This window comes from Juglans microcarpa x Juglans regia, chromosome 4D (assembly GCF_004785595.1).
Source record: "Juglans microcarpa x Juglans regia isolate MS1-56 chromosome 4D, Jm3101_v1.0, whole genome shotgun sequence".
Taxonomy (NCBI): Eukaryota; Viridiplantae; Streptophyta; class Magnoliopsida; order Fagales; family Juglandaceae; genus Juglans; species Juglans microcarpa x Juglans regia.
Window position 1 is genome coordinate 11232275 of NC_054600.1, and position 23477 is coordinate 11255751.

Below are 23477 nucleotides of genomic sequence, written 5' to 3' on the forward strand. Positions count from 1 at the left end.
TTCATTTCCTATTTTCAGAGACTTTGAATGTGTTTGTTGTTTTCACTGATTTATGATCTCTATGTGAGAAACTATCATCTTTGAAATAGAGAGAGTGAGAGACTGAAAACCTCTTGTCAATAATCATGGGATAGCATGGAGTTCCCCATACCATTCCTGCGAGACGTTGCCACATGCTTCACACGGGCAGGAGAATGCTCCGTGATTTGGGATGGAGTGGTATCGTGTTTGACCTCACCTGATAGTCAGGATGTAGAATGCCCCGGTGTATCACGTGTTGGTGTCCTCAAGTTCGCTGGCTGAGTAGAAGTTTCTCAAGTGCAACATGTTGTCTCTATGTGAGAGTTGACCTGTATTGGGGTATATGCGAGTTGACTTGCACCAGGTCGGACGAGTAAAAGGGATTTCCCAGATTCTGATTGTGGAACGTCTCATCCCCTGTTCACCCATCAGACAACGTATGTACGTGTGACGAATATCTGTGTGATGAGCCTCTGTGTAATGATGATTGTGCCTTTGGAATCAATTATGTGTTATGGGTTTTACTTACTGGAGCGAAGGGTGAACGCCTAAATAATAGTTATGCTTTAAAATATTTGCAAAAGGGGGTGATTCCTCGTTGTGCTTATACACATACACACACATATGAGTTTTACAAGAGGGTGATTCCTTTCTTTATTTACATGAAACTATTCAATGCATTTTCTGGAGTATTATCTCTCATTAGTAATTTTGTCATAACTATCTAAACTACTTATGGTTTCATTCTTGAAATCATAGATTTTAATGTAGAGTTAAAGCTAGGAGTGATGCCTGAGAAAGAAGAGTCGACCCTGGCCAAGCTCTGAGGATGGAGGCTTGTCTCTATCGTAGGAACCATGCCAAATTTTGAGTTGTACTTAGTATTTTCCAAGGGACGATAAGTTCTATTTGGTCTGCTGCCCGTTAGGCGATGAACAAACTATTTGGGTTACATATATGTCTAAGTTGATATTAATGAGGAATGAAAATAATTATTCCTACCTTGTGTTGTAGATTGCTGGTATTTCAAGGTCTTAGTTTACCAAATAAACCTCTGTTGTTTCGCTATGAACTACATCTGTATCTGACACGTGCATTTTCATTTGGATGAGGTTTGGATGAGGCACTCTTAACCTGACCAAATCCTAGGTGTTAACCCTTAGGCTGGCACCTTTGGTACCACAGAACCTCACTAGGACCTTTACACAAGGAATGGGGCATCACATGCAATGCCCCCAAATAAAGTTTTGAATATTGTTCCATATTAGCCGGAGGAATTTTTCATGTTGAAATAGTAACCGGCATGGTAAAGCTAGGTGTTCCATATAGGGTCAAATTTCGGTCGTTTTGGTCAATTCCGGCTGATTTTTGGTGTATCGATTGAAATTAAGATTTCGGTCCAAAATGTTGAAAGCAGACACGGGCCATGGCATTTTTGTAATTACAATGAAGCTCATAACATTTTCATCAATTTGCTCCATCACTCTCTTGGAGAATTGAAAATGAAGTCCCATTTCGTATTTTCGTGTCCCTTCACTTGAGTTTCTCCTATTTCACGAAAGTTCCAAATCCATTTCATATTTTCTGCAAAACCAAACCCCTAGCGCTGCCACCCATAGTGAGATACTGTAACACCCCGCTCCTCTCTAACGCTAAGCAAATTTTGAGGATGGAATTTATTGTAAGGAGGGGAGGATGTAACGGTCCGCTCCTCTCAAGTAATTGCAAGTCTCGTCTTGCGTGCTGAACCCCGAATGTGTGTTTTTAATGTTAGCAGTTGATTCTTAGAGTACGCCCAAAGTTTTAAAGCCCTCGAATATTTTACATGTCTTGGAAATATTTATATGGGGTATTTCTAGTGTTATTAGACCAAGCTTGATTTTAAGTAAGACAATTATAATATTTTTGAAGAGTTCCAAAAATATTATAATTGTGGAAAATCATTTTATCTAAATGATTTTAGTTACTTAAAATACTATGGGATTTAAATTATGTTGAAAACTCTATTTAATTAGATGGTTTTATTCTCTCAAAAGTAATTAGCAAAACTTCATCATTTTATTAATGATAAGAGAAAATTATTTTATAAACTAAAGTTTAGTTTAAATAATATTCTATCTTAATTCCTCTCAGTGCTTTTAGTTAAGTTAATATTTAAACATTTTCAAATCAGTATTTAAAGTCCACCATTAGATCGTTTTGAAGACTCCAAGGTAAAGGGTTGGGATTAAAACCCTAGCTCCCTCTCTTTCTCCCTCACTTTCCCTTTCCCTCTCTCTCCTCTCCCTCAGCTCACGTGGGCATCCCCCTCTCCCCTACCTGATCTCTTTCTTCAGCCCCCAGCGCCACCGTGCGCTACCATGTGGTGCCACTGACCACATCACCGGCCTCCCCTCATGCCAGCGAGCATCCCCCATCGTCGAAGCCCCTCTGGTAGCCCTTCCCTCTCCCTCACGCGAGCAACATGAAATGGGTTTAACCGCAAGGTTTCTCCCTCTTAGAGTTGCCTTCGTCAGCCACTGCCACCACCGAGCACCACCACGAGTCTCCCCTGAGCACCCCTTCCTCCTCCACTTGACCTGAAGCCCGTAGCTCCTCCCTAGGCCACGTACAAAACCCACGGGTTTGCCATACCCATGGCCGAACTCAACCACCCACGGCCACCGCTCTGCCACCACGAACCTCATCCCTCAATGGCGACCTCCCCTAGCCACCCTCATGCCCAGTCGAAGTCCCTATCTCTCCCACGCTCTCTCACGGGCTCTCTCTCACGCATGGCTAGATCAGTTGTATTCCGCCCCTCGCCATCACCACGTGGCCACCATGAGCCTCTCAAGACCACACCTAGCTAGCCCCACGCCCAAACAGCCCCCAAACACCCCAAATATAATGGCTAGCCGCCACCACGGACTCCCCACTGTGTCAGCCACCCTCCACAATCACGTTAAACCCAACAAAGCCTAGATCTAGTTGAGAAACCCTTGATATGTCCACCCGAAATAGCCCTGTTTCAAGATCATGGCAATGACCGCTACAGCCCAAGCTAGTGGCTTCTAATGCCACTGGCCATGCCAGATAGCGAACAACGAACGAGTTATCCAGTCGATGGTATAACTCTCTTTCCCTTATCCTCCTTATTATGTTAGTTGGTTGGTTAGGTTGTGGACTATGCTGTTAGTATTTGTGGAGTTCGTTGTGTAGTGTGGTGATGTGATATGCTGTGTATATGAAGTATTGGGCGTAGTCGTGTAGTGTGTTGTGTAGTCGTGTTGTGGACTGTGCTGGGAAGTGTGGCTATGAGATATGTGGTGTAGTGGTGATGTAGTGTGGTGTAATGTAAAGAAATGTACTCTCGTGACGTAATGTGGAATAAGAAGAGTATACGTGGAGTGTACTTTTCTGGCGTAGTGTGATGTGAAGAGAGTATACGCGAAGTGTACTCTTGTGGCGTAGCATGGAATAAGGAGAGTATATGTGAAGTGTACTCTCTTGGCATAGTGTGAGATGAATTGAATACACGTGGAGTGTACTCTCGTGGCGTAGCGTGGAATAAGGAGAGTATAAGTGAAATATACCCTCCTAGCGTAGCTTGAAATGGGAAGAGTACATGTGGAGTGTACTCTGTGTGGCGTAACGTAATGTGAAAGGAGTACACGTGGAGTGTACTCCAGGCGGTGAAGTGGTGCACCATGTGGCGTACCGTAGTGGTGATGTGACATAGTGTAGTGTAAAGGGAGTATAGGTGGAGTGTACTCTATGGGGTGAAGCGATACACCATGTGACATGTAGTTAAGATAAGGATGGTTGCGTAGTTGAGGAGTGTAGAGCGTGATGAATAGTGTCGAGAACTGTGGAACAGTGTCCCAGACTAGTTGTGATGTAACTGGTAGTCCCAGTGACTGGTGTTACTGTGTAATCGTGTTACGTCTGGGAGTACATGTGAAGCGTCAGGAACTGTGGAACAGTGTCCTAAAGTAGTTGTGATGTGACCAGTAATCCCAGCAACGGGTGTCTCCGTGTAGCAATGTTATGGTTGTTGTACATGTGAAGTGACAGAATGGTGTAAGAGTGATGTAATGGGAACATGACGGGATGCCATGATGTGGCAAGAGTACTTGAGAAACCGTACTTGTGATGAGTTAGGAGTTAGCGTAGGAGTGACGTAACGGGATGTCAGGTGACGTGACAAGTCACGGTGTAGCTTGTGAGTAGTCTTAAACTATATGACGTGACGTAAGGTATAGTTGTGAATAGAGTCTTGTCATGTTAACTGTTGGGATGAACTTGTAACAGGACGAGAAGTAGGAACGGTCCTGCCAATCGAGTAAGGGAAGGTTGGTATTGGAATATGGACCTTGTTTACACAAACAAGCGTTAGTGGATTATATGTTGCTCTTAGGTGTTAAAATGGAGTAGGGTACATGTGTAATCTGGTTAGACATGTGTGCCGGACGGACTTACCATATGTAATGGGTAATCTGTCCAAAGCATAGGTACATGACATTCGAGTCTCAGAGTTGATTTAGAGTCGTGTGATATGCATGGATGATGATGATGATGATAAGGAAGCGTAGGCTCAAATGTAGAAAGTGACGTGTGTATTGTCGTCTAGGATTGGGATGTGTGACTTAGCGGGTCTGAGTCATGCATCGGGATGAGGTTAATAAAAAGAATAAGATGAAGGTCTTAGTGTCTTAACCCTAAGGTGAATTATGGGGTTCCCTCTAGTGGATAAGCACTCAAGGTAAGACGTTCAATTTGGAAAAAATAGTGACCGTAAGTGGATCCTCGAAAGTTTTAGCATAGTAAGAGACACGTAAGAGCCATGGGATAGAAGGAGAGTGTCCCAAGTGAAGTGTAGTTCTATTTCTAGTTTATTTGCTTATATACTAGATAGAGAATGATGCTAAGGTTATGTGTATGCATGTAGGTTGGTTGCCATCTGACACGCATGTGAATTGACTGCATGGTATGAGAATAGTATGGAGACCAAGTAAGTATTATGTTCATACAATTCTAGAGTTTTCTAAAGATGTAAAAGAAACGAAAAGAAAATAATTTTCTTTACGACGCTTTACAAAACGAACGACGTTTTACGAAAACATGCTAAGTATCTGTCTTCAAGTATATGTACATAATGGCCATTCTTGACAACCCATTTTTATGCAACCCAAGTATCTAATTGTATGCATGTGATGGATGACTATACGTAGTAGATATTAGATGTAGCCTTTTAAAACGAAAACATGAGGCTTATGCCTCATGCTTTACCCAATGCTTTAAGCGATGAAAAAAGTGTTTTAAAATGTCCCTATGAACTGTATGCTTTATGGATGTCATGGATTAATGGTTCCAATGATGCTTCGATGTTTAAATTTATGCTCATGCCTTTAAATGATGTTTTCCATCAACAGTTGATGGAAAGTGATAAGAGATTGCACAAGTCTTCAGACTCTTTAAGAAATGAAGGTACTGACGGCAAAAATGTTTTACGAAAAGAAAACCGTTGAGTGACGTTTTCAAAACGAATGTATGCTTATTGTCTTGTATGTATATACATATGAGTGATGAATGCATGACTGAAATCATATGTTGCTATATCTTTACGGCATGAAGAATGCTTACTGAGTATTCAACTCATTTTAGTTTTTATGTATGCCTCTCCTCCCTCAGGAACTAAGTGAGCAAAACGCATCAGGACGCACAAGGCCCAAAGGAAAGAGCACAAAAGTCTAGGCATGAGAATTTTAAATGTATGAGAGGCCCTTTTTATTTTAAGTTTGATGTTTTCTTTTGTAAACCTCTTTTATTCTCGAAGCACGTTTTATTTTATAACGTAGAGTCTTGCACCCTGGTATGGAAGTAAAAAGTTTTAAATCAAATGGTAATTCTCGTCGTCATTTCTAAAATCATTTTTATAAAAAGTCTCACCACAAGGACGGGCGTTACAGATATGCCAACACCACCTCCAGTCATCCACACCGTCGCAGACAAGCTTGCAGTCAATTCTAGCCATGTGCTTCTCCACACAACGACAGACTCGCAGTTGCAACTCCTACTCTGTTCCTTGAAGCAAATCATCGTTCTTCATCATTGCAAGTCGACCCGTTGAGATAAAAGCTGGGTAAAGTTTAGATCAAGGTCCTTTTCTATCAGTACAAAAGCCATGGATCCTTTTCTATCAGTACATACCAATGTACACAAGTGACCACTAATTTAGATCAAGGTCCACATAACCATGTTTATTTGAAAAGATTATAAGCCAAGCTTATGTATAAATTGAGAAACCCACATATGCATCTTTTGTTAAGTTTAGTTATCAATTGTTCATGTATTTGCTACCATATTCCATGCAATTGTTCATGTATTTTCATAATATATCAAAACACTTGCATACGACATAAAAACCTTGAAATATATACGTTAGCTACTCATATTTGATTGAGTAATGCTACAACATAAGTTTGGAAAATTATTGCTCAAACTCTTGACCAAAGGTTTACAAATATTTGATTTAATGCTACAGCATAAGCTTGGAAAAGTAAGGCTCAAATTCAAGCTTGGAAAATATGTGATTTCAAGTTGACAAATGACATAAGTGTAAATTATCATGTTATGCCAGTATGGGCTACATGAAAGCAAGGGGAATAGCTATAGGTTGATAATGATTTGTGAGTCTTGAACGTGGATTGATGCATGGAGGTTATGGGACATATGAACTCAAATGTTTAAGGATTAAATGCATACACAGTTAGGGGTTATAAGAAAAAGTTAGGCTTTATGATTTTAGAGTGCATTGGCATGAATTATGGCAAGTATTGAGGAGCCATTATACTCACTAAATGTGGAAGACAGTGATAATGTTGGTCTTGATGGTTATGATGGTGGTGACATTGACGAAAATATTTTGATTAACATTGTGAATGTTGATCCTTATTGTTTTATTGATGAAGATGAGTGATTATTTTTTTTTAATAGTTGGATTGAGAACTTAGAAGTATTATTAAGTTTTACAAGTATGTGTGTTGTTAAGACTTGAATTGAGAAATATTATTGAGTTTATGACTTATATTATTGTTATTTTGGAATATAATTTTTTTATATATAATTAATTTATCCATATATAGACTATTTCGAAATGGTATACCAAAATGGTATCGATATGAAATATTCCGTTCCAATGCCTCGACCGAAACGGTCACCGGAACGGTATTCAATACTTTGCCCCAACAGCCTCTTGTATAGCAGATAAACAACCTCAAGTGATCCTAGTAGGAATGCTTCCGATTGTTAAGTCAGTGATATAAGTTGGACTCTCTAAATGAGTCAAATCTATGTAATGCATACCTCAAAGCACATTTATAGGGTTTGAAGTGCACACGTGGAGGAACCATCCTCCTCAAGTACGACACTGAAAGTGACAATATTCCACCGAGGAATATATCTCCCGAGGGACCTATTTCATCAGTGTGAATCTATTATAAGATTAGCACTATCGGGTAGGATTCTTTGTCAACCAACAACTCCTAACTTCATCACTGGATTTCCCAAATGATGCATTTTACTTAGTTTTGACTCTTTCTCACTTTCATTCACATGGGCTTCTTGTGTACATCTCTTTGGTAGCCTATCAACATTTCCTTGCCCTCTACACACTTTGCTCTAACAGTTATCACACAAAGTCTCACCACACATGTTATGACAAAAATTCTCTCTCGCTCTCTCTCTCTCTCCCTTTTAATTTCTACCATTGCTTCCCTTTCCTAGACATGCTTCCTTTTCGTATAGTGTCTTGACATTCGTTTTACAACACTTTCATATGTTGCTTTGTGCACTGTGAATCTCGAGATTTATTTGACTTACCATGCCTCTTATACTCACGTGGCATTTTCCGGTTGGTTGAGTCTCTCCCACATCTTGTCATTTAGACTTCCCGCAACTGTCAACCTTATTCATTTTTCCTTTCTTCTTTCTCTTTCATTTTTTTTTCTTTTACCTTGTGCTTTATGTGCTTCTCCTTCTCTGTCTACACTTAGTCTCTCGATCCCTCTTGTTTCACATTCTCTATGGCTCTCAAAAATCTTGCTAGAAACACTTTTTGGCTTTCTTTTTCATGCCAGTCCTTGAACAACACTAGCGAGGAGTGGGACTCTGCAAGGGAGTGGTTCGTAATTCTGGACTCTATCCATTTGATTCTTCATGACTTTTGTAGTGTCATAGTCGACTCCAAAGGGATTGTCAAGCATGTTGGGTTGTACATTGGGATGCTCTCGATGGGACTACGGCTTCCCTTTTGCCTTCCCATATGAGATATTCTACACTATTTGGATTTCGCTCTCTCTCAGCTACTATACAACGTATAGAGGATACTGTTAGCCTTAATGGCTGAGCTTGACCTTCTAACTCTACTACCCAAAGCCTCAAGTGGTTCACATCTCTTGGTTACAACACCTCCATTGAATTGACATCATCTTTAAATTCTTTACATAATCTCAATAGGGTTCATAGATCCTTAACTCGAAACTACCTTCATAGAATCTCCTTTACACCTTCAAACATCCCACCCTATCTCACTTGTACTAAGGATCATACACTTGCATACACCTCACTTTTGAACCATCATACACTCAACAAGTATGGGTTGTAAGCAACATAACCATCAAACCATGCCATTCACCCACTTGGTTTTACCCTAAATCCATATATAACATATTCATTCAGGTTCCTCTTTCATGTTCCTCTTTCATTTCCTCTTTCTTTCATTTCATTCTAAATCTCAAAGTCCAAACCTTTGGATTCCTTAAAATTTGAGCCTCGAACTTTTTATTTGATCCCAATAAATTTGGTTGAAACATAATAAATTCCTAAACCTAGGCTGGCTTCCTATAATAAAACCCACACATGAATTGGTTGTTAAATGCTAGCTAGTTAACTAATATGAAAACGACAACTTAGGTTCACACGTGAAATAATAGAAAACATGTACAAGGTACTTAAAGCATGTTGGGGGTTACATTTCCTCCTTAGTTTGTGTAACGCCCCAATGGAAGGCCCAAACCACATGGCCTATACTCCAAAAGGACTAGTCAATGATACAATTGGAGCTCCACTAGAACCTTATAAAGAGCAAGAACTTCTCCTTCCCAAGCAATGTGGGATCCCATACACCACCTACCCTTATCCATATCATATGGGGTATCACAATCTACCCCCTTTAAATTCCCGACGTCCTCGTCGGGCCTGTCCATTGTAGGTGGCACGGCTCAAGTCCCACATTTCTGGTTGGGATAGGCTCTGATACCATTTGTAACGCCCCAATGGAAGGCCCAAACCACATGGCCTATACTCCAAAAGGACTAGTCAATGATACAATTGGAGCTCCACTAGAACCTTATAAAGAGCAAGAACTTCTCCTTCCCAAGCAATGTGGGATCCCATACACCACCTACCCTTATCCATATCATATGGAGTATCACAATCTACCCCCCTTAAATTCCCGACGTCCTCGTCGGGCTTGTCCATTGTAGGTGGCACGGCTTAAGTCCCACATTTCTGGTTGGGATAGGCTCTGATACCATTTGTAACGCCTCAATGGAAGGCCCAAACCACATGGCCTATACTCCAAAAGGACTAGTCAATGATACAATTGGAGCTCCACTAGAACCTTATAAAGAGCAAGAACTTCTCCTTCCCAAGCAATGTGGGATCCCATACACCACCTACCCTTATCCATATCATATGGGGTATCACAATCTACCCCCCTTAAATTCCCGACGTCCTCGTCGGGCCTGTCCATTGTAGGTGGCACGGCTCAAGTCCCACATTTCTGGTTGGGATAGGCTCTGATACCATTTGTAACGCCCCAATGGAAGGCCCAAACCACATGGCTATACTCCAAAAGGACTAGTCAATGATACAATTGGAGCTCCACTAGAACCTTATAAAGAGCAAGAACTTCTCATTCCCAAGCAATGTGGGATCCCATACACCACCTACCCTTATCCATATCATATGGGGTATCACAGTTTGACCATTGCTTTTTGTTTTGGTCGCCTTTCTCCTCCTCTCTACATTGTCTGCCTTCGCCTTCCATGAATAAGTTAATGCTTTCATTTTATGTGTAGCATTGATAAAATCATCCGCTCAATCCATAAACTCTCTTATTGTAGCTGGAGTTTTCCATGCACTTAACATAAAAGCTTTTGGGCCATATGCCACCCAATAGGGTGGCTAATGCTATTTTCTCTTCTTGGTTGTCCGTTGTCAACCGCTAATTGTTGAACTGGGCCATGTACTCCTTTAAGGTTTCATCCTCGCGTTGTATTACAGTATAGAGGTAAGTATCTAACCACTTCCTCCTCTTCCTACTAATCATGAATTGTGTAACGAATTTCTGACCAAACTCTTTAAAACTGATGATTGACTTGGTTTCCAAACACTTAAACCATCTTCTAGTTGTGCCTTTGAAGGCATGAGCTGAATTATTGCATATTTTATATATTTAGAACCAATATATTTTATTTATTTCATTACATTATTATTGGTTTTAGATGGAAAATAGTTAAGATGAATAAATCCGAGTTATGTTTTAAATTGATTAATAGTATGATTTATGCTTAATTTTATAACTTGTGATTTAATTGGATAATGTTCATTCACATGCACAATATATTTTTGAGATTCTATTATTATTTTTTTATTTTTATTTTATTTCTAATTTATATTGTTTTTATAGGTCAAGAAATGAAAAGTTTGAGAAAAGTCAAGGTACCAAAAGGTCAAGAAATGAAAATCTTGAGAAAAATCAAGTTTACAGAATGGACATATTTTAGTATTTTAATCATAACTTTTCGGTTAAATATCAGATTGATACGATTCTTGATAAATTGGAAAGCTATCTTAATGGGCTACAAAGTTGTCTCTAATAAGGATTTCCAAATTCAAACTCCTGAAACACGTACGTGGCTATCAACTTGAGTCCTAAAATTTAAGCGATTTTGTGTGCAGGAATATGTTGACATTAGAGTTTCCTTCCTACCCTATTTTAAGCATATCATTAATATGAAATTGGGGACTTGTTGGTAGAGCAATGCCGCACATTTAAAGAACTCTTCCAGGGTCCAATTGCCGCTCCAGCCACCTCTTCCATTGTCTACCTCCTCCATCTCTATTCATTTGGCTTGCTTTTTTCACTCTCTACTATTTATTTAACTTTAGTTTAAAGTTTATGGAGTAATTTTGAGATTTTTTGCTTAGAAATTTGGGCAATTTATTTGATATTTATTTTATTTAATGTCGCTATTTTTCTTGCTCTTTTAAGATTTCATTGAACAGTGATTACAATTGCTATGGATTAATCTTGAAATTTGTGATTTGAATACAAGGATGAATCCTAGAATCTTGATTTTGGGACTTTTCAATTTTCAGTTCGTATTTTGTCAATTACTTTCTAATCTAGTTTAATTCTTACCTTAGTTTTATTAATCTCTTAGTTCCATTGCATATTAGATTGATTAAAGTTTAATTAGGACTTATATAATTTCAATTTTATTGTTTAATTTTTGGATTAATTAAGATTGTTTAGTTTAGTTGATTATTTGATTGTTAATTTCAATTTGTTAGTCTTTTACATTTCGTTTCGACACTCAAAAATTAAAAAATATGAATCTAGTCCATGACTAGTGCCCTTTTCATTCTTGTTGCACCCTTCTATCCATTGCACATACCATCATTTTTATTTTCTCTTTGTGAATATTTTCACAATTTTAAAAGAGTTTGATTTTAAGTAACTTTCCCTGAGAAGAAGATATAGGAATTTATTCATAATTATTACGCGACATCCTCCTGCACTTGGGATAGCCTTTGTGCTACTCATTTTTTAGTGAGTCACACAACACGCTATTTCTCCTGGGAAGCCGTGTAGGGTTATGTGGGCCTTGAAAGTCTCTATTTGCTCCACTGGATCCTTAAACCCATTGTAGAGGTTCATTTGTGGGACTATAAACTTTGGGGGAAAATGGACCATCTTTATTTCCTTGATGTACAATAGATTCTTGCTATTAAGCAGGTTGTCTACTGATGAGTGTGTTTTGACTCTTTTCTCCATCTCCTCATATTTCTCCATCAGGTCCACCAGACTATCGAGTATCTACCATTTCATCTTGGTCATTTTGACTCGGTCCCCCTTTGCTCTGAGAGTCCTCATCTCATTGTCTATCGCAGCTTGGACCTCCACCTCCTACAGAACCTACATCCAGGCTTTATAAGCCCTTATTCAACGCCTCATTAACCTTTTTCAAAGCTTCCATAGCTAAGGCCATCCTCTGCAGCTTCTCCTCCATCTGAGTTAATCTCCTTTCCACTCGGTTAGCCATTTGCAATAGCCTTTGGATCGCAAAGTGTATTGGAACGCATGGCTGTAGTCATGCGATTCTAGCCTTGACAACACATTACTTTGTGTCGGAAAGTTTTCGTTCCCACTGATGGTGTCAATTCCTAAGATGATTCTCAACGGTGCATGCAACACCCCTAGTAACCTATTGTAAGATAAAGAAATGACCTCGGTTAATCCCAATGGAGGATGTCTCTGATGGTTAAGTCTGTAAGAGTAGCTGAAGTCCCTGAATAAATCTAGATCTATGTAATGCGTACATGAAGAAGGTATACTTATAAGGTTTGAAGTGCACACATAGAGGAGCCATTCTCCTTGTGTAGATGAATCTCTCCACGAGACTTATTTTGTCAATGTGAATCTCTCAGGAGATGAGCTCTATCGGGTAGGATTTTTTTGTCAACTATGGTAACTCCTAGCATAATTACTAGGGCTGAGCTCCAACTCCAATGGAGTAAAAAAGCCCAACTCCGACCTCCAACTCTGACTTTGACCAAAGTTGGAGGTCAAGTTATGTTCCGACTCCGATTCTGAACTGGAGCAAATTTCGACTCCGATCAGAGTTTTCAGAGTCGGGATTGGAGGTCAGAGCACTTTCCTAGCACTTTTCCAGTCTACAAACAATGTCCAAACAACATCCAAACAACATCCAAAGACATCTAAACAATATTCAAACAAATATTAGCAAATTTCTTACTTAGATCCATTGTGTTGGCCACCCAGGTCTGTCGCCCACCACACACAGAGCCTCTCGTATGAAAACAAAACTTATGTGAACAAGTTTTGAACTTAAAAAGAAGATGGAACCTAGATGACCAGATCAACAGCTTGTCTTTTATGACCAAAACAAAAAGGTTTCAATCTTTTTGGATAAGGAAAGTTTAAATCTTTAATGAAAGAAAAACATGGGTTTGAAACGCTTGATTTACGTATGCAAAGAAACATAACAAAAGGCAATGAAGCAAATCATAGAAGAGCCCAAAAGTGCGAGGGAAGGGGGAGAAACAGAAGAAGGAAGGGTAAGGGAGAGTTTCTGAGAAACAAAAAGAAGGTCGCGACTTATATTCCCAGAGAGGGAGAGTTTCTGAGAAACAAAAAGAAAGTCGCGAGAGATACATCGTCGTTTTAGTTGTTCTTGTGGGGGTTCGAACTCCTTTCCTTGGATTAATCGAAACGCACCAACCATTAGGCTACTCAGACTCCTAATATTTTAATTGCAATTTAAAACATGTGTAGTATATTTGTCAAAGTTGGAGTCGGTAGCGAAGAGTTTTTTTCAACTCCAAACTCAAACTCTCTGACTTTTTCACTCTTAAACTCCAGTTTTGACTTTAAACTTTGAATTTTCCAACTCCATCTCGGTCACGGCAGATGCCGGCCGGAGTCGAAGTTGCAGAAATTTTTACCCACCCCTAATAATTATTGAATTTCTCAAATGATGAGTTTTACTTATCAACTTTTATCGCCTTCTTTGTGTTGGTTTCTCGATCGTGTACATCTTTTTTACCACCCATTGACCTTTCTTCGCTCATGGCGCACACTTTGCCCTGACAAGTTTATTATTAAATTATTTGCTCATGAAAAGCTACATTTTTTCGCCTCATGCCTGCATGAGCTCTAAAATATAACAATTTGGGTTATCAACATATTTGAAAAGCTTTTAATTATGCATCTAGTAGTTTTTATTTATTTTTGCTTGTAATCAATACTATTTAATCAATTACTATATATTTTGATACATTGGGGTGGGGGTCAAACCCATGATCTCTATTTCGGAGATTTGGGTGTTGTGTTATTAGGCCATAGGCCATTAGCAATCAATTATTATATATAATTTTAGGAAAATACTACTTAAAATTGTGAATAATAGTAAGATAGTTTGTGAATAGTAGTGAGATAGTTTGAAGATGCTTGGGGAATGAGATAAGATGATAATTTTTTAAATAATAGTAAAATGGTTTGTGAATAATACTAAGATAGTTTGACTTAGGTATTTATTGGATTTTAGAAAAGGAGAGCGACAAAGTTGAATAAAAAGTATTATAGAGTTAAAATATTGTTAAAATATAATTTTTTAATATTATATTTGTTTTGAGATTTGAAAAAATTGAATCACTTTTTGTTTTTTGTTTGAAAGTTTGAGAAAGTTGTAATGATAAGTTTGAAAATATTTGTATTTGAATATGTTTGAAAAGGAAATAAGATGGAATGAGATGAGATGGAATAAGATGAAAATTGTTTCCAAACATCCCTTTAGTCCCCTCAATGTTATCTCTCGGTTATTTTAATTATTAAGGAAGTGACTATTAGTGAAGTTGTGATTTTTTTTCTTAATGGCCAAGGATATTAAAATGTTTAGAAAACAATTAAAGAAAAAAACCTCAAATACACTAGGGGCATGTCCAGCGATACATGTTGTGTGGCCCCTAGCATTGTCCATAGTCTTAAAAGAATTTTTTTGTAAGTTGTTTTTTATTTTAAAATTATATTACCAAAAAAATATTTGTTTACTCATATTTTTATACAAACATTTTATTTTAAAATGAGAAAAATTAAAATGAGGTACATTGCAATTTTTGGGGATGATTGTCAAAATTCATGGTTTGAGGGGTGATTGTAAATTGTTGATAGTTTGAGGGCCGGGGTTGTGTATTTTCCCCAGAAATCTTTTATTCCATAGCCACAGAATGTGGCCACGGAAATGCCCCCACCCAAAGAATTTTCGCTTCTAATTGACTATATTTACTGTCAGGTTAAAAAAATGCTTATTTGAAAATAAATCTCATCCTATCTATTATTCATAAACTATCTTACTATTATTTATAAAATTTTTATCTTATCTCACACTCTAAAAAAGTCCTTAAAAGACTACATAGTACATACGTCAGTAAACAGTAAGGGGAGAAATAAAAAATTACAAACATGATGTGAACCACGTTACTTTTGTATATAGGACGCTTAGAGATGGAAATTGCAATGCATTAAATGGTTAAGAAACTAACAAAGATTCCCTTCAGTCGGCTGCCCAATTACATGGAAAATTCGCAACTCTCTGTTTCTCTGAAGGAATGGTGGGGCAACTCCATAGATATGCCTCCATTTTTGACCAGAAGCGTACCGGATGAAGACGCAACCCGGTTGCCCATCTTGACCGTGTATTACACCCTCTCTCTCTCTCTCTCTCTCTCTCTCTCTCTCTCATAATTGCACCAATCAAGCCAGAATGGTGAATCATTCTCCACATTTTGGATAAAATCCCAACTCATTCCGGTCAAGCTAAGAATTCAAGACGTTGCCCCAACACACTGTTTTGACGTCACAGTACTTTCTCATCCTGATGGGGATGTTTAATTACGTGGTCTACATCTTACTTCGATCCTCCCTATAAATTCAAGCACCCTTGAGCCCTAGTATGCAACTCAGAAATTAAGCATCACAATGGAAAGGCTTTGTGTATGGTTGGTGCTCTCTCTCTGCCTGTTTGCTGCTGCCACCACTGCCCAACAGTGTGGGAAGCAAGCCGGCGGCAAAACATGTTCCAACAACCTTTGCTGTAGCCAGTATGGTTACTGTGGCTCTACTGATGACTATTGCTCCCCTTCTAAAGGTTGTCAGAGCAATTGTCAATCAAGCAGCAGCGGTGGGGAGAGCGCCTCGAATGTGAGAGCAACGTACCATTTCTACAACCCAGAGCAGAATGGATGGAACTTGAATGCTGTGAGTGCATATTGCTCGACATGGGATGCCAACAAGCCGTTGGCATGGCGCAGCAAATATGGTTGGACGGCCTTTTGTGGACCGGTCGGGCCTCGTGGGCAAGCAGCTTGTGGCAAGTGCCTAAGGGTAAGTAAAAAAAAAAATCACCTTTTAAAGTAGTTTTTATTTATTTATTTGCATCAGTATTAGCATGCATCAGCTTCATTAAAGTAAACTAGGACATTTTTGTAGATAATATATATATATATATATATATATATATATTTTGTGGCAGTCAGTTAAAAGCAGCAGCTTAGTATAATTCCAAGTAGAATGAATATATTTACACAGTAAAACTGATGCAGCCGGACGAAACGCACACAGAAACAAATTCGGTTTATTAAAAGCATGAGGGTCACCGATTCCGGATTTGGATAGAAAATTAATAAATATCGGCAAAGTGGATTTTTCTCCCATAAACTTCCACATGCTTTTTTGCACCTTAAATTGTCAAACATTTAAATTTGCCCACTAATACTAATTAAATTACCAATATAATTAAACTTACACTCTCGATGAATCTGACTGTAAAAATTATGTGAGATGAACAATATCTTGTTTTATCTTAAAATTCATATAAATTCTCCTCAGAAATAGCACTTGAAGGCTAAAGAAATAATAGCCAGCTCCTGCAAGTTAGTGTTCTAATTAATATATATAGCTAAAACTTTAATTGCTTTGTAAGATAACACAGGAGGAACAGAGTATGTATTGCGATCGTCAAACAATTAAAAGATATCATTTAACTTTTGGCTTTAGATGCCTATTATATTGAGCCAGCTGTTCGAGATGTTTTAAATTAATTAGATTCACCTAATTTCCAAAATGGTTTCCCCACAAGTGGGCTGGGGATAAATGCATGGTTAAAAGTGAGGGCATTTTTTTTTTTCATTTGTTTTCACAACTCAACTCATCTCATTTTATCTAATTATTACAATTTTTTTAAATTTTTACACAAAATAAAATAAAAAAATCAACTTTTTCAAATCTCAAAATAAAAATAATATTAAAAAAATAAATTCTAACAATATTTTATTCAATTTTTAACTTTAATCTCAACTCATCTCATTTCATTTGCGAAAATAAACAAGGCATTATCACTAAGTTTTGCAATGTATTTATATATTAAATGCATGGTTAAAAGGGGATGGCATAATTTGTTTTAGGGAAAGTAAGAATTAGAAAATCACTGAAATTGCATGCATATTTCAATGCAGGTCACAAACAGCGGAACAGGAGCTCAGGCAACAGTGAGAATTGTGGATCAATGCAGCAATGGAGGTCTGGATTTGGATTATGCAGGAGTGTTTCAAAAACTAGACACTGATGGAAAAGGATATGCCCAGGGCCACCTTATCGTGAGCTACCAGTTTGTGAACTGCGGTGATTAAAGCAGTTCTATTTTACATTCCCACGATTGTAAAAACATAGTCAGATTACTAGTTCTGACAATAAATAAATGAAATTCGACTTCAATAACTATATATTAGAAGAAAAATATTACATCATATAAGTATTACCACTTCGATTTGAGAGAAGGAAAACGAAGCTTATTTCAAGGAGGGAAAATAATAAACACACCATTTTTTGTTTTTAATTTTTAAATTCTGATTTAAATGGAGGTCATTTTTATAAAATAGAGATAAAAATATCATTATTTTATAAAAATATCCTCAATTTAGAACATAATTATAAAAAATAGTACTCTTTGTCTTTTCTCAACATCGAGTTACACTAAGGTCGCAGGAAATGCGCTAAAGATGCCACTAATATGCCCCAAATGTTGTGTACCCTAACATAGATGTTTAGTTCTTTTTTTACGAGCAAATTTCATTAAACAAAAAGGAGAAATACACAAGGACGTAGTGGGAAAGCACGACAAATGTCACAATTTATTTAATTATATAAAAGCCAAGCTTTTAATTGATGACTTGGCATTCAGCTCGTACTATTCGGCTTAACAGCCAATCACGCAATCGCTAAAAATTAAAAGAGTTTCGCTACGAAAAGGATCCTGAATTTGGAATCGAATAGTATTTTTTTTTTATGTATTTTTTTAATCATCATAAATATTTTTTTAAAAAAATAAAAAATTTATAATACCATTAAAAATATTTTCTTAATCATTAAGTTAAAAAAAAAATAAAAAAAGACACAAATTTGGGTCGGGATCCAAAGCATTTCTCAAATTAAAAATGACAGGCAGTGCAAAAGGAATTTAAGAACCAAACGTCAAGCGGTGAATCCCTAAAACCAAATACCGACTTTCAATTTTTTGGTATTAAACCCTTTCACCGGTCATTGTGATCTCTTGGAACCAAATACCGATCAAATCCAGATTTGGTAACGAAGATGATGGACGATGCATTAAGAAAAAACTAACATGAAGAAGATCACATCCTTTCAAAAATGCAAGATTCTAAACAGAACCATCAAAAGGTGCAACCCAACAGCATAATATAAATCCGAACAACTATGAAACCGTCGCTTGCTCCATAGCATTAGGACGGATAAGCAAGAAGCAAAAAGAATTACCGATACCTTCGGAAAGCACTTTTTTTCATCGGCAAACGATATCATAAGAAAACCATCACCCACAGTAACTATTGAAGGAAAACAAGAAACACAGAAACCTTTATCCTTACCATCTGAAATCAATTTTCTCCATCCATAAACGATATCACAAGAAAACCACAACAATGGTAAGTGTTGAAGAAAAATCAGAATCTTTAACGGTAAAGAAAATTCTTCCCTTTCAGTCAACGGCCGACGTAATTAGAAGAGAAAACCCAGATTTCACATTGGAGATGATCGGCAGAAATAAAATAGAGGAAAGCAGAACAAAGAGAGATGGTCGAACCTGGGTAAAAGAAATCGAAGAACTCTCGACGGGGTTTTGATGGGAAGCAAAAGAATGGAGGACTAGGGTTTAAAAGGCGCGACGATCTGCCATTTGAAGCGCATGGCGTCGCAACAGAACCTCGGCATTCTGTGTCACCTTGCCTCCACGCATCACGCCAAGCGACTCTCCACGAGTTCCTCTCTCGCTCTCTAAAGAAAATATCGAATGGGGGATTTCACCTTGGCTCCGTGACAAAAACTTCAAACCGAATTTCTGTGAGTAATTACTAATTTCTTTCTTCTTCTTATGCCTCATCTCAGATCTTAGATTCTTTCAAACTTCCCATCTGAGTCGTCTTCATTGGGTGGTAATATTTTTCTCTCCAAAATGCGTGCCTTTTTAATTTCCTGTCCGATACAAGTTCTAGGTTCTAAATCTTTCAGTCATTCCGTGTTAATTTTATATTGTTTTATTTTTCTTTTTAGGTGTGCCGGGTAGTCGATTGGTGATTGATCGGTGTTTGCTCGGAGGTTCCTGGATTTGAGTAGGAAAATATGGGAAGATTTTTTGCTGGGTGGAGTCGAATTTGGAGGTAAGAGTTGGATCATGTGGGATCTAGTTGGTCGGAGATACTTGTGCTAGAAAATATTGTCTCGAAACCCGAACCAGATATTCAATAAGAGATCTTCTCATAGGATAAAGAGTATATTACGGAGTCCAGGGCCAATGAAAGTAAGAAGAAATATAAAAAAAAGATGTTTGTTAAAATGCAAAGTTCGTCTCGGGTTCATGCCTGACTTTCCAACCCTGCTTAATGAATTGATTCCAATTTTGTATGGAATATTTGCGGGATCGTGACCTTCAAGAGTAGAGTAAAGAAGTTGATTGGTAAGTTGAAACCGAAAATTGTTTCTCTTTTAGAACCTTTTCAAAATTTAGAGGGAGCTCGCAAATTGGTGAGAGTTTTGAATTTTGATAATTTCATTTCTAATGAGGATAATAGAGGCAAAATCTGGATATTTTGGAATAGTACCTATGTGGTGCATGTGATTCGGATGAGAATGCAATTTATTTCTATGTTAGTAGGTGAAGGAGCCAAGATGCTCTTGCTCACGGTGTCTTATGCCAAATGTACCATGTTGGAGAGGCAATATCTCTGGGATGATCTCAGCTCTCATAATTTGGGATCACAGCCTTGTGTGTTTGTTGGTGATTTTAATATTGTCTGTAATGATTCTAAAAGGAGGCGAGTAGGCCTCGACCTAGTATGGCTATGTAGGATTTTAATAATTAGATTCATCAAGGGGGTCTAATGGAAATGACTACAAAAGGGAGTATGTTTACTTGGTGTAATGGGCAATCGGGGTTTGCTCGATCCTAGGCACGTCTTGATCATGCTCTCATGGATAGTTCCTCTCTTGCATTGTTCATATTTGCCACGTTCTACTTCAGATCATGCTCCCATGTTTATTGAGTTTAAGAAGGATCCTTTCTTCTATGGCCTGGCCCCATTTCAATTTCAATAGATGTGGGTGGATCACTATAGCTTTTTGGACTGTGTTCGGATAGCTTGGGCATTTCGGGTGAAGGGTTCGGCTTTTCAGGTATTGACTAGAAAATTAAAGTAGACTAAGGTGGTGTTAAGGTAGTGGAATAAAATGGTCTTTGGCCATACATTGGGTCGTATTGATGCTCTTGAAAGCCAGGTTGAGGAGATCGAGCAAAAGCTTCTAGTAAATTGGGAGGAAAATTTGGAGAAAGACTTATATATGGTAATCTCGGATCTGGCGAGTTGGAGGCGACGGAAAGAGATACGATTGGCACAAATGGCAAAATTAAAATGAAAGCTGGATGGTGATCGAAACTCAAAGTTTTTTCATGCTTGCCTTGCTAATAAGAGAAGAAAAAGAGTGCTGGAAATGCGAACAATGTGGTGGTTTATGAGACGCAGTAAAACATCCATCAAGGGATAGTAGAATATTTTTCCTCTTTCCTTCAAGGGGAACCATCGGTTGAGCAGCCTAGACTGGAACAACTAATTGATTCCGTCATTTCAGAGGAGGAGAATGCCTCTCTTCTTAGTGCACCTAAAATAGAGGAAGTTTTTTAGGCTTTGTCTTCCATTCTGTCTCAAAGGGTTCCGAGTCCTATGGTTTTGGTTCGAGTTTCTATAAAAGTTGTTGGGAGGTGGTTAAAGTTGATGTGTGGAATGCAGTTTTGGAATTCTTTATGTCCAAGCACCTTCCCAGGTTTTTCACAGCCTCATATTTGGTTTTAATACCATAGGTGAATTCGCCTACAGGTCTTGATAAATTTCACCCCATTAGTCTTTGCTCTGTTTTTTATAAAATTTACTCCAAGATTATTGTGAATAGATTAACAAGTCTCATGCCTCATCTGATATCCCTGAAGCAAGAAGCCTTTATTCTTGGATAGAGCATTTTCGAGAATATTAGCCTTACCTAGGAAATTGTTCATTCTATTAACAAACATAATCATGGGGGAAATATTATGTTGAAAGTGGATATGGCGAAAGCTTATGATCATGTGGATTGGGGTTATTTTATTGCAGTTTTGCGCAGGTTTGGCTTTTCTTCTCAATTTTGTGATTTGATGCATTCTTGTATTTCAAGCCCTTGGTATGGTTATGATGAATGGTAAGGTCAAGGGTTACTTTTCGGGAGGCCATGGTCTTCATCAAGGGGATCCTTTGTCACCTTATCTGTTTATCATTCAGCAAATGGTCCTATCCAAGATGATTCATGCTAGTGTGATAGAAAATAAATTTGGCCAGTTTTCTCAAGCTCGAGGTACACCTATTGTGTCTCATTTGATGTATCCTGATGATATAATGATTTTTTCTAACGGAAATAAGAGATTGGTCCGAGCATTTCAGCACATTCTGAGTCAATATAAGAGATGGTCGGGCCAGGCTATCAATATTCAGAAGTCAGCATTGTACTGTTCGAACAATATTTCCCCTATGCATAAGCAAAGACTATTACGTTGTACTTGGTTCATAGAGAGGAATTTTCCTTTTAAATATCTTGGAGTGCCGATTATTATGGGGCGACTTAAGCAGACTCATCTAGAAGGCATGGTGAATAAAGTTAGGCAAAAAATCAATGGTTGGAAGATGAGGCTACTTTCTATTGGTGGAAAACTAGTTCTGTTAAGGCATGTTATATCTAGCATGGCGATTCACCTCTTTGTTGTTTTACAGATCCCTCAAGCTACTATCAACAAGATTCATAGATTGATGAGCTCCTTCTTTTAGGGAGAATCCGAGGGGAGGGAGAAAAAGAAATGGGTGGCTTGGAAACACATTTGCAACCCTGTGGAAGAAGGTGGTCTTGGGTTATGGCATCTTCATGACATGCAGAAAGCTTTACACATGCATTTTGGATGGAATCTTATACATGGTAATTCTCTATGGGCTAATTTTCTCAAAGCAAAATATGTGGGTTCAAAGCCTTGGGCTTTAATAGAGGCCACGAAAGGGTCAAGATTCTGTAGAATGGTTGCTAATTATAGTCTGTTGTTGTTGAATAATTCTAAGTGGAAGATTAGAGAATGAGAGATTTTTTTTTTTTGTATGACAAATGGAGGGATAATGGTCCCCTAATTAATGAGATGCTATTAGTGGGTTCACCTCTGCTAAAAGTTGAAGTGTGTAGACTGTCGAATAGTTAGGATGTGGATCTTGTGGAGAACTTAGTTGGGTAGGAGAAGGTGGATGAGATTTTAATCTCTTTATCTGGGCCTAATTCCGGTAAATATGTTTTGGTTTGGACTCCGACGAAGACAGGTATGTTCTCTACCAAATCTGCTTGGCATTGTATTCATATAAAAGGTTCTCATCTTGACTGGCATGATTGGATTTGGCATAAAAGTCTTCCTTTAAAAATGTCTATTCATTTTTGAAAGGCTTGGCATATGGCTTTGAGAGTGGATGATCAATTGCACCATATTAGTATTTCCCTTGTTTCCAATTGTGATTGTTGTAATGTAGGCCATATTGAAAATATTAACCATATGCTCTTTGAGGGTGTTTTTCCTCACAATGTATGGTCCCTTTTGGGCACTCTGTTTGGTATTCCTCTTGGCAGATCCTGGAAACAGAATTCTGGGACTTAGTTTAGGCGTGCTAGCTCTTCTTCTTAGATGGGTTTTATAGTTGGCATCCTTCTCATCATTGTCACTTGGCATCTATGGAGGAGAAGATGCCTTGCTAGAATTGAAGGTATTCTGGAAACTCATGAAGCTGTTGTTCATTCTATTTGTGTGTGGCTTGGTTCCTTTTGTCATGCGGCTAAGAATCCTATGTGTTTGTCTCATCGGGATGGCAAGATACTAGAGGCGTTGCGGATTAAACCGACTGTGTCGAAAGCTCCTTGCTGCAAATTGGTTAAATGGATTAAACTACCGTCGGAATGGTACAAATTGAACATAGATGGTAGTAGTCTT

At 38.1% G+C, this 23477-nt stretch overlaps 1 protein-coding gene across 1 annotated transcript; it reads left to right on the forward strand.

Annotated features, from left to right (window-relative positions):
• The first annotated feature begins 15645 nt into the window (after nucleotides 1-15645).
• On the forward strand, nucleotides 15646-17650 carry LOC121260869 (barwin-like). Its single transcript, XM_041162923.1, has 2 exons — nucleotides 15646-16255; nucleotides 17386-17650. Exons 1-2 carry the CDS (start codon nucleotides 15851-15853, stop codon nucleotides 17557-17559), a joined length of 579 nt encoding a protein of 192 aa, XP_041018857.1. The 5' UTR covers nucleotides 15646-15850; the 3' UTR covers nucleotides 17560-17650.
• Nucleotides 17651-23477: the final 5827 nt, after the last annotated feature.

Coding starts and splice junctions, on each gene's coding strand:
- LOC121260869 (XM_041162923.1), top strand. CDS start 15,851: ATGGAAAGGCTTTGTGTATGGTTGGTGCTCTCTCTCTGCCTGTTTGCT. Junction 16,256..17,385: donor CTTGTGGCAAGTGCCTAAGG/GTAAGTAAAAAA, acceptor ATTTCAATGCAG/GTCACAAACAGCGGAACAGG.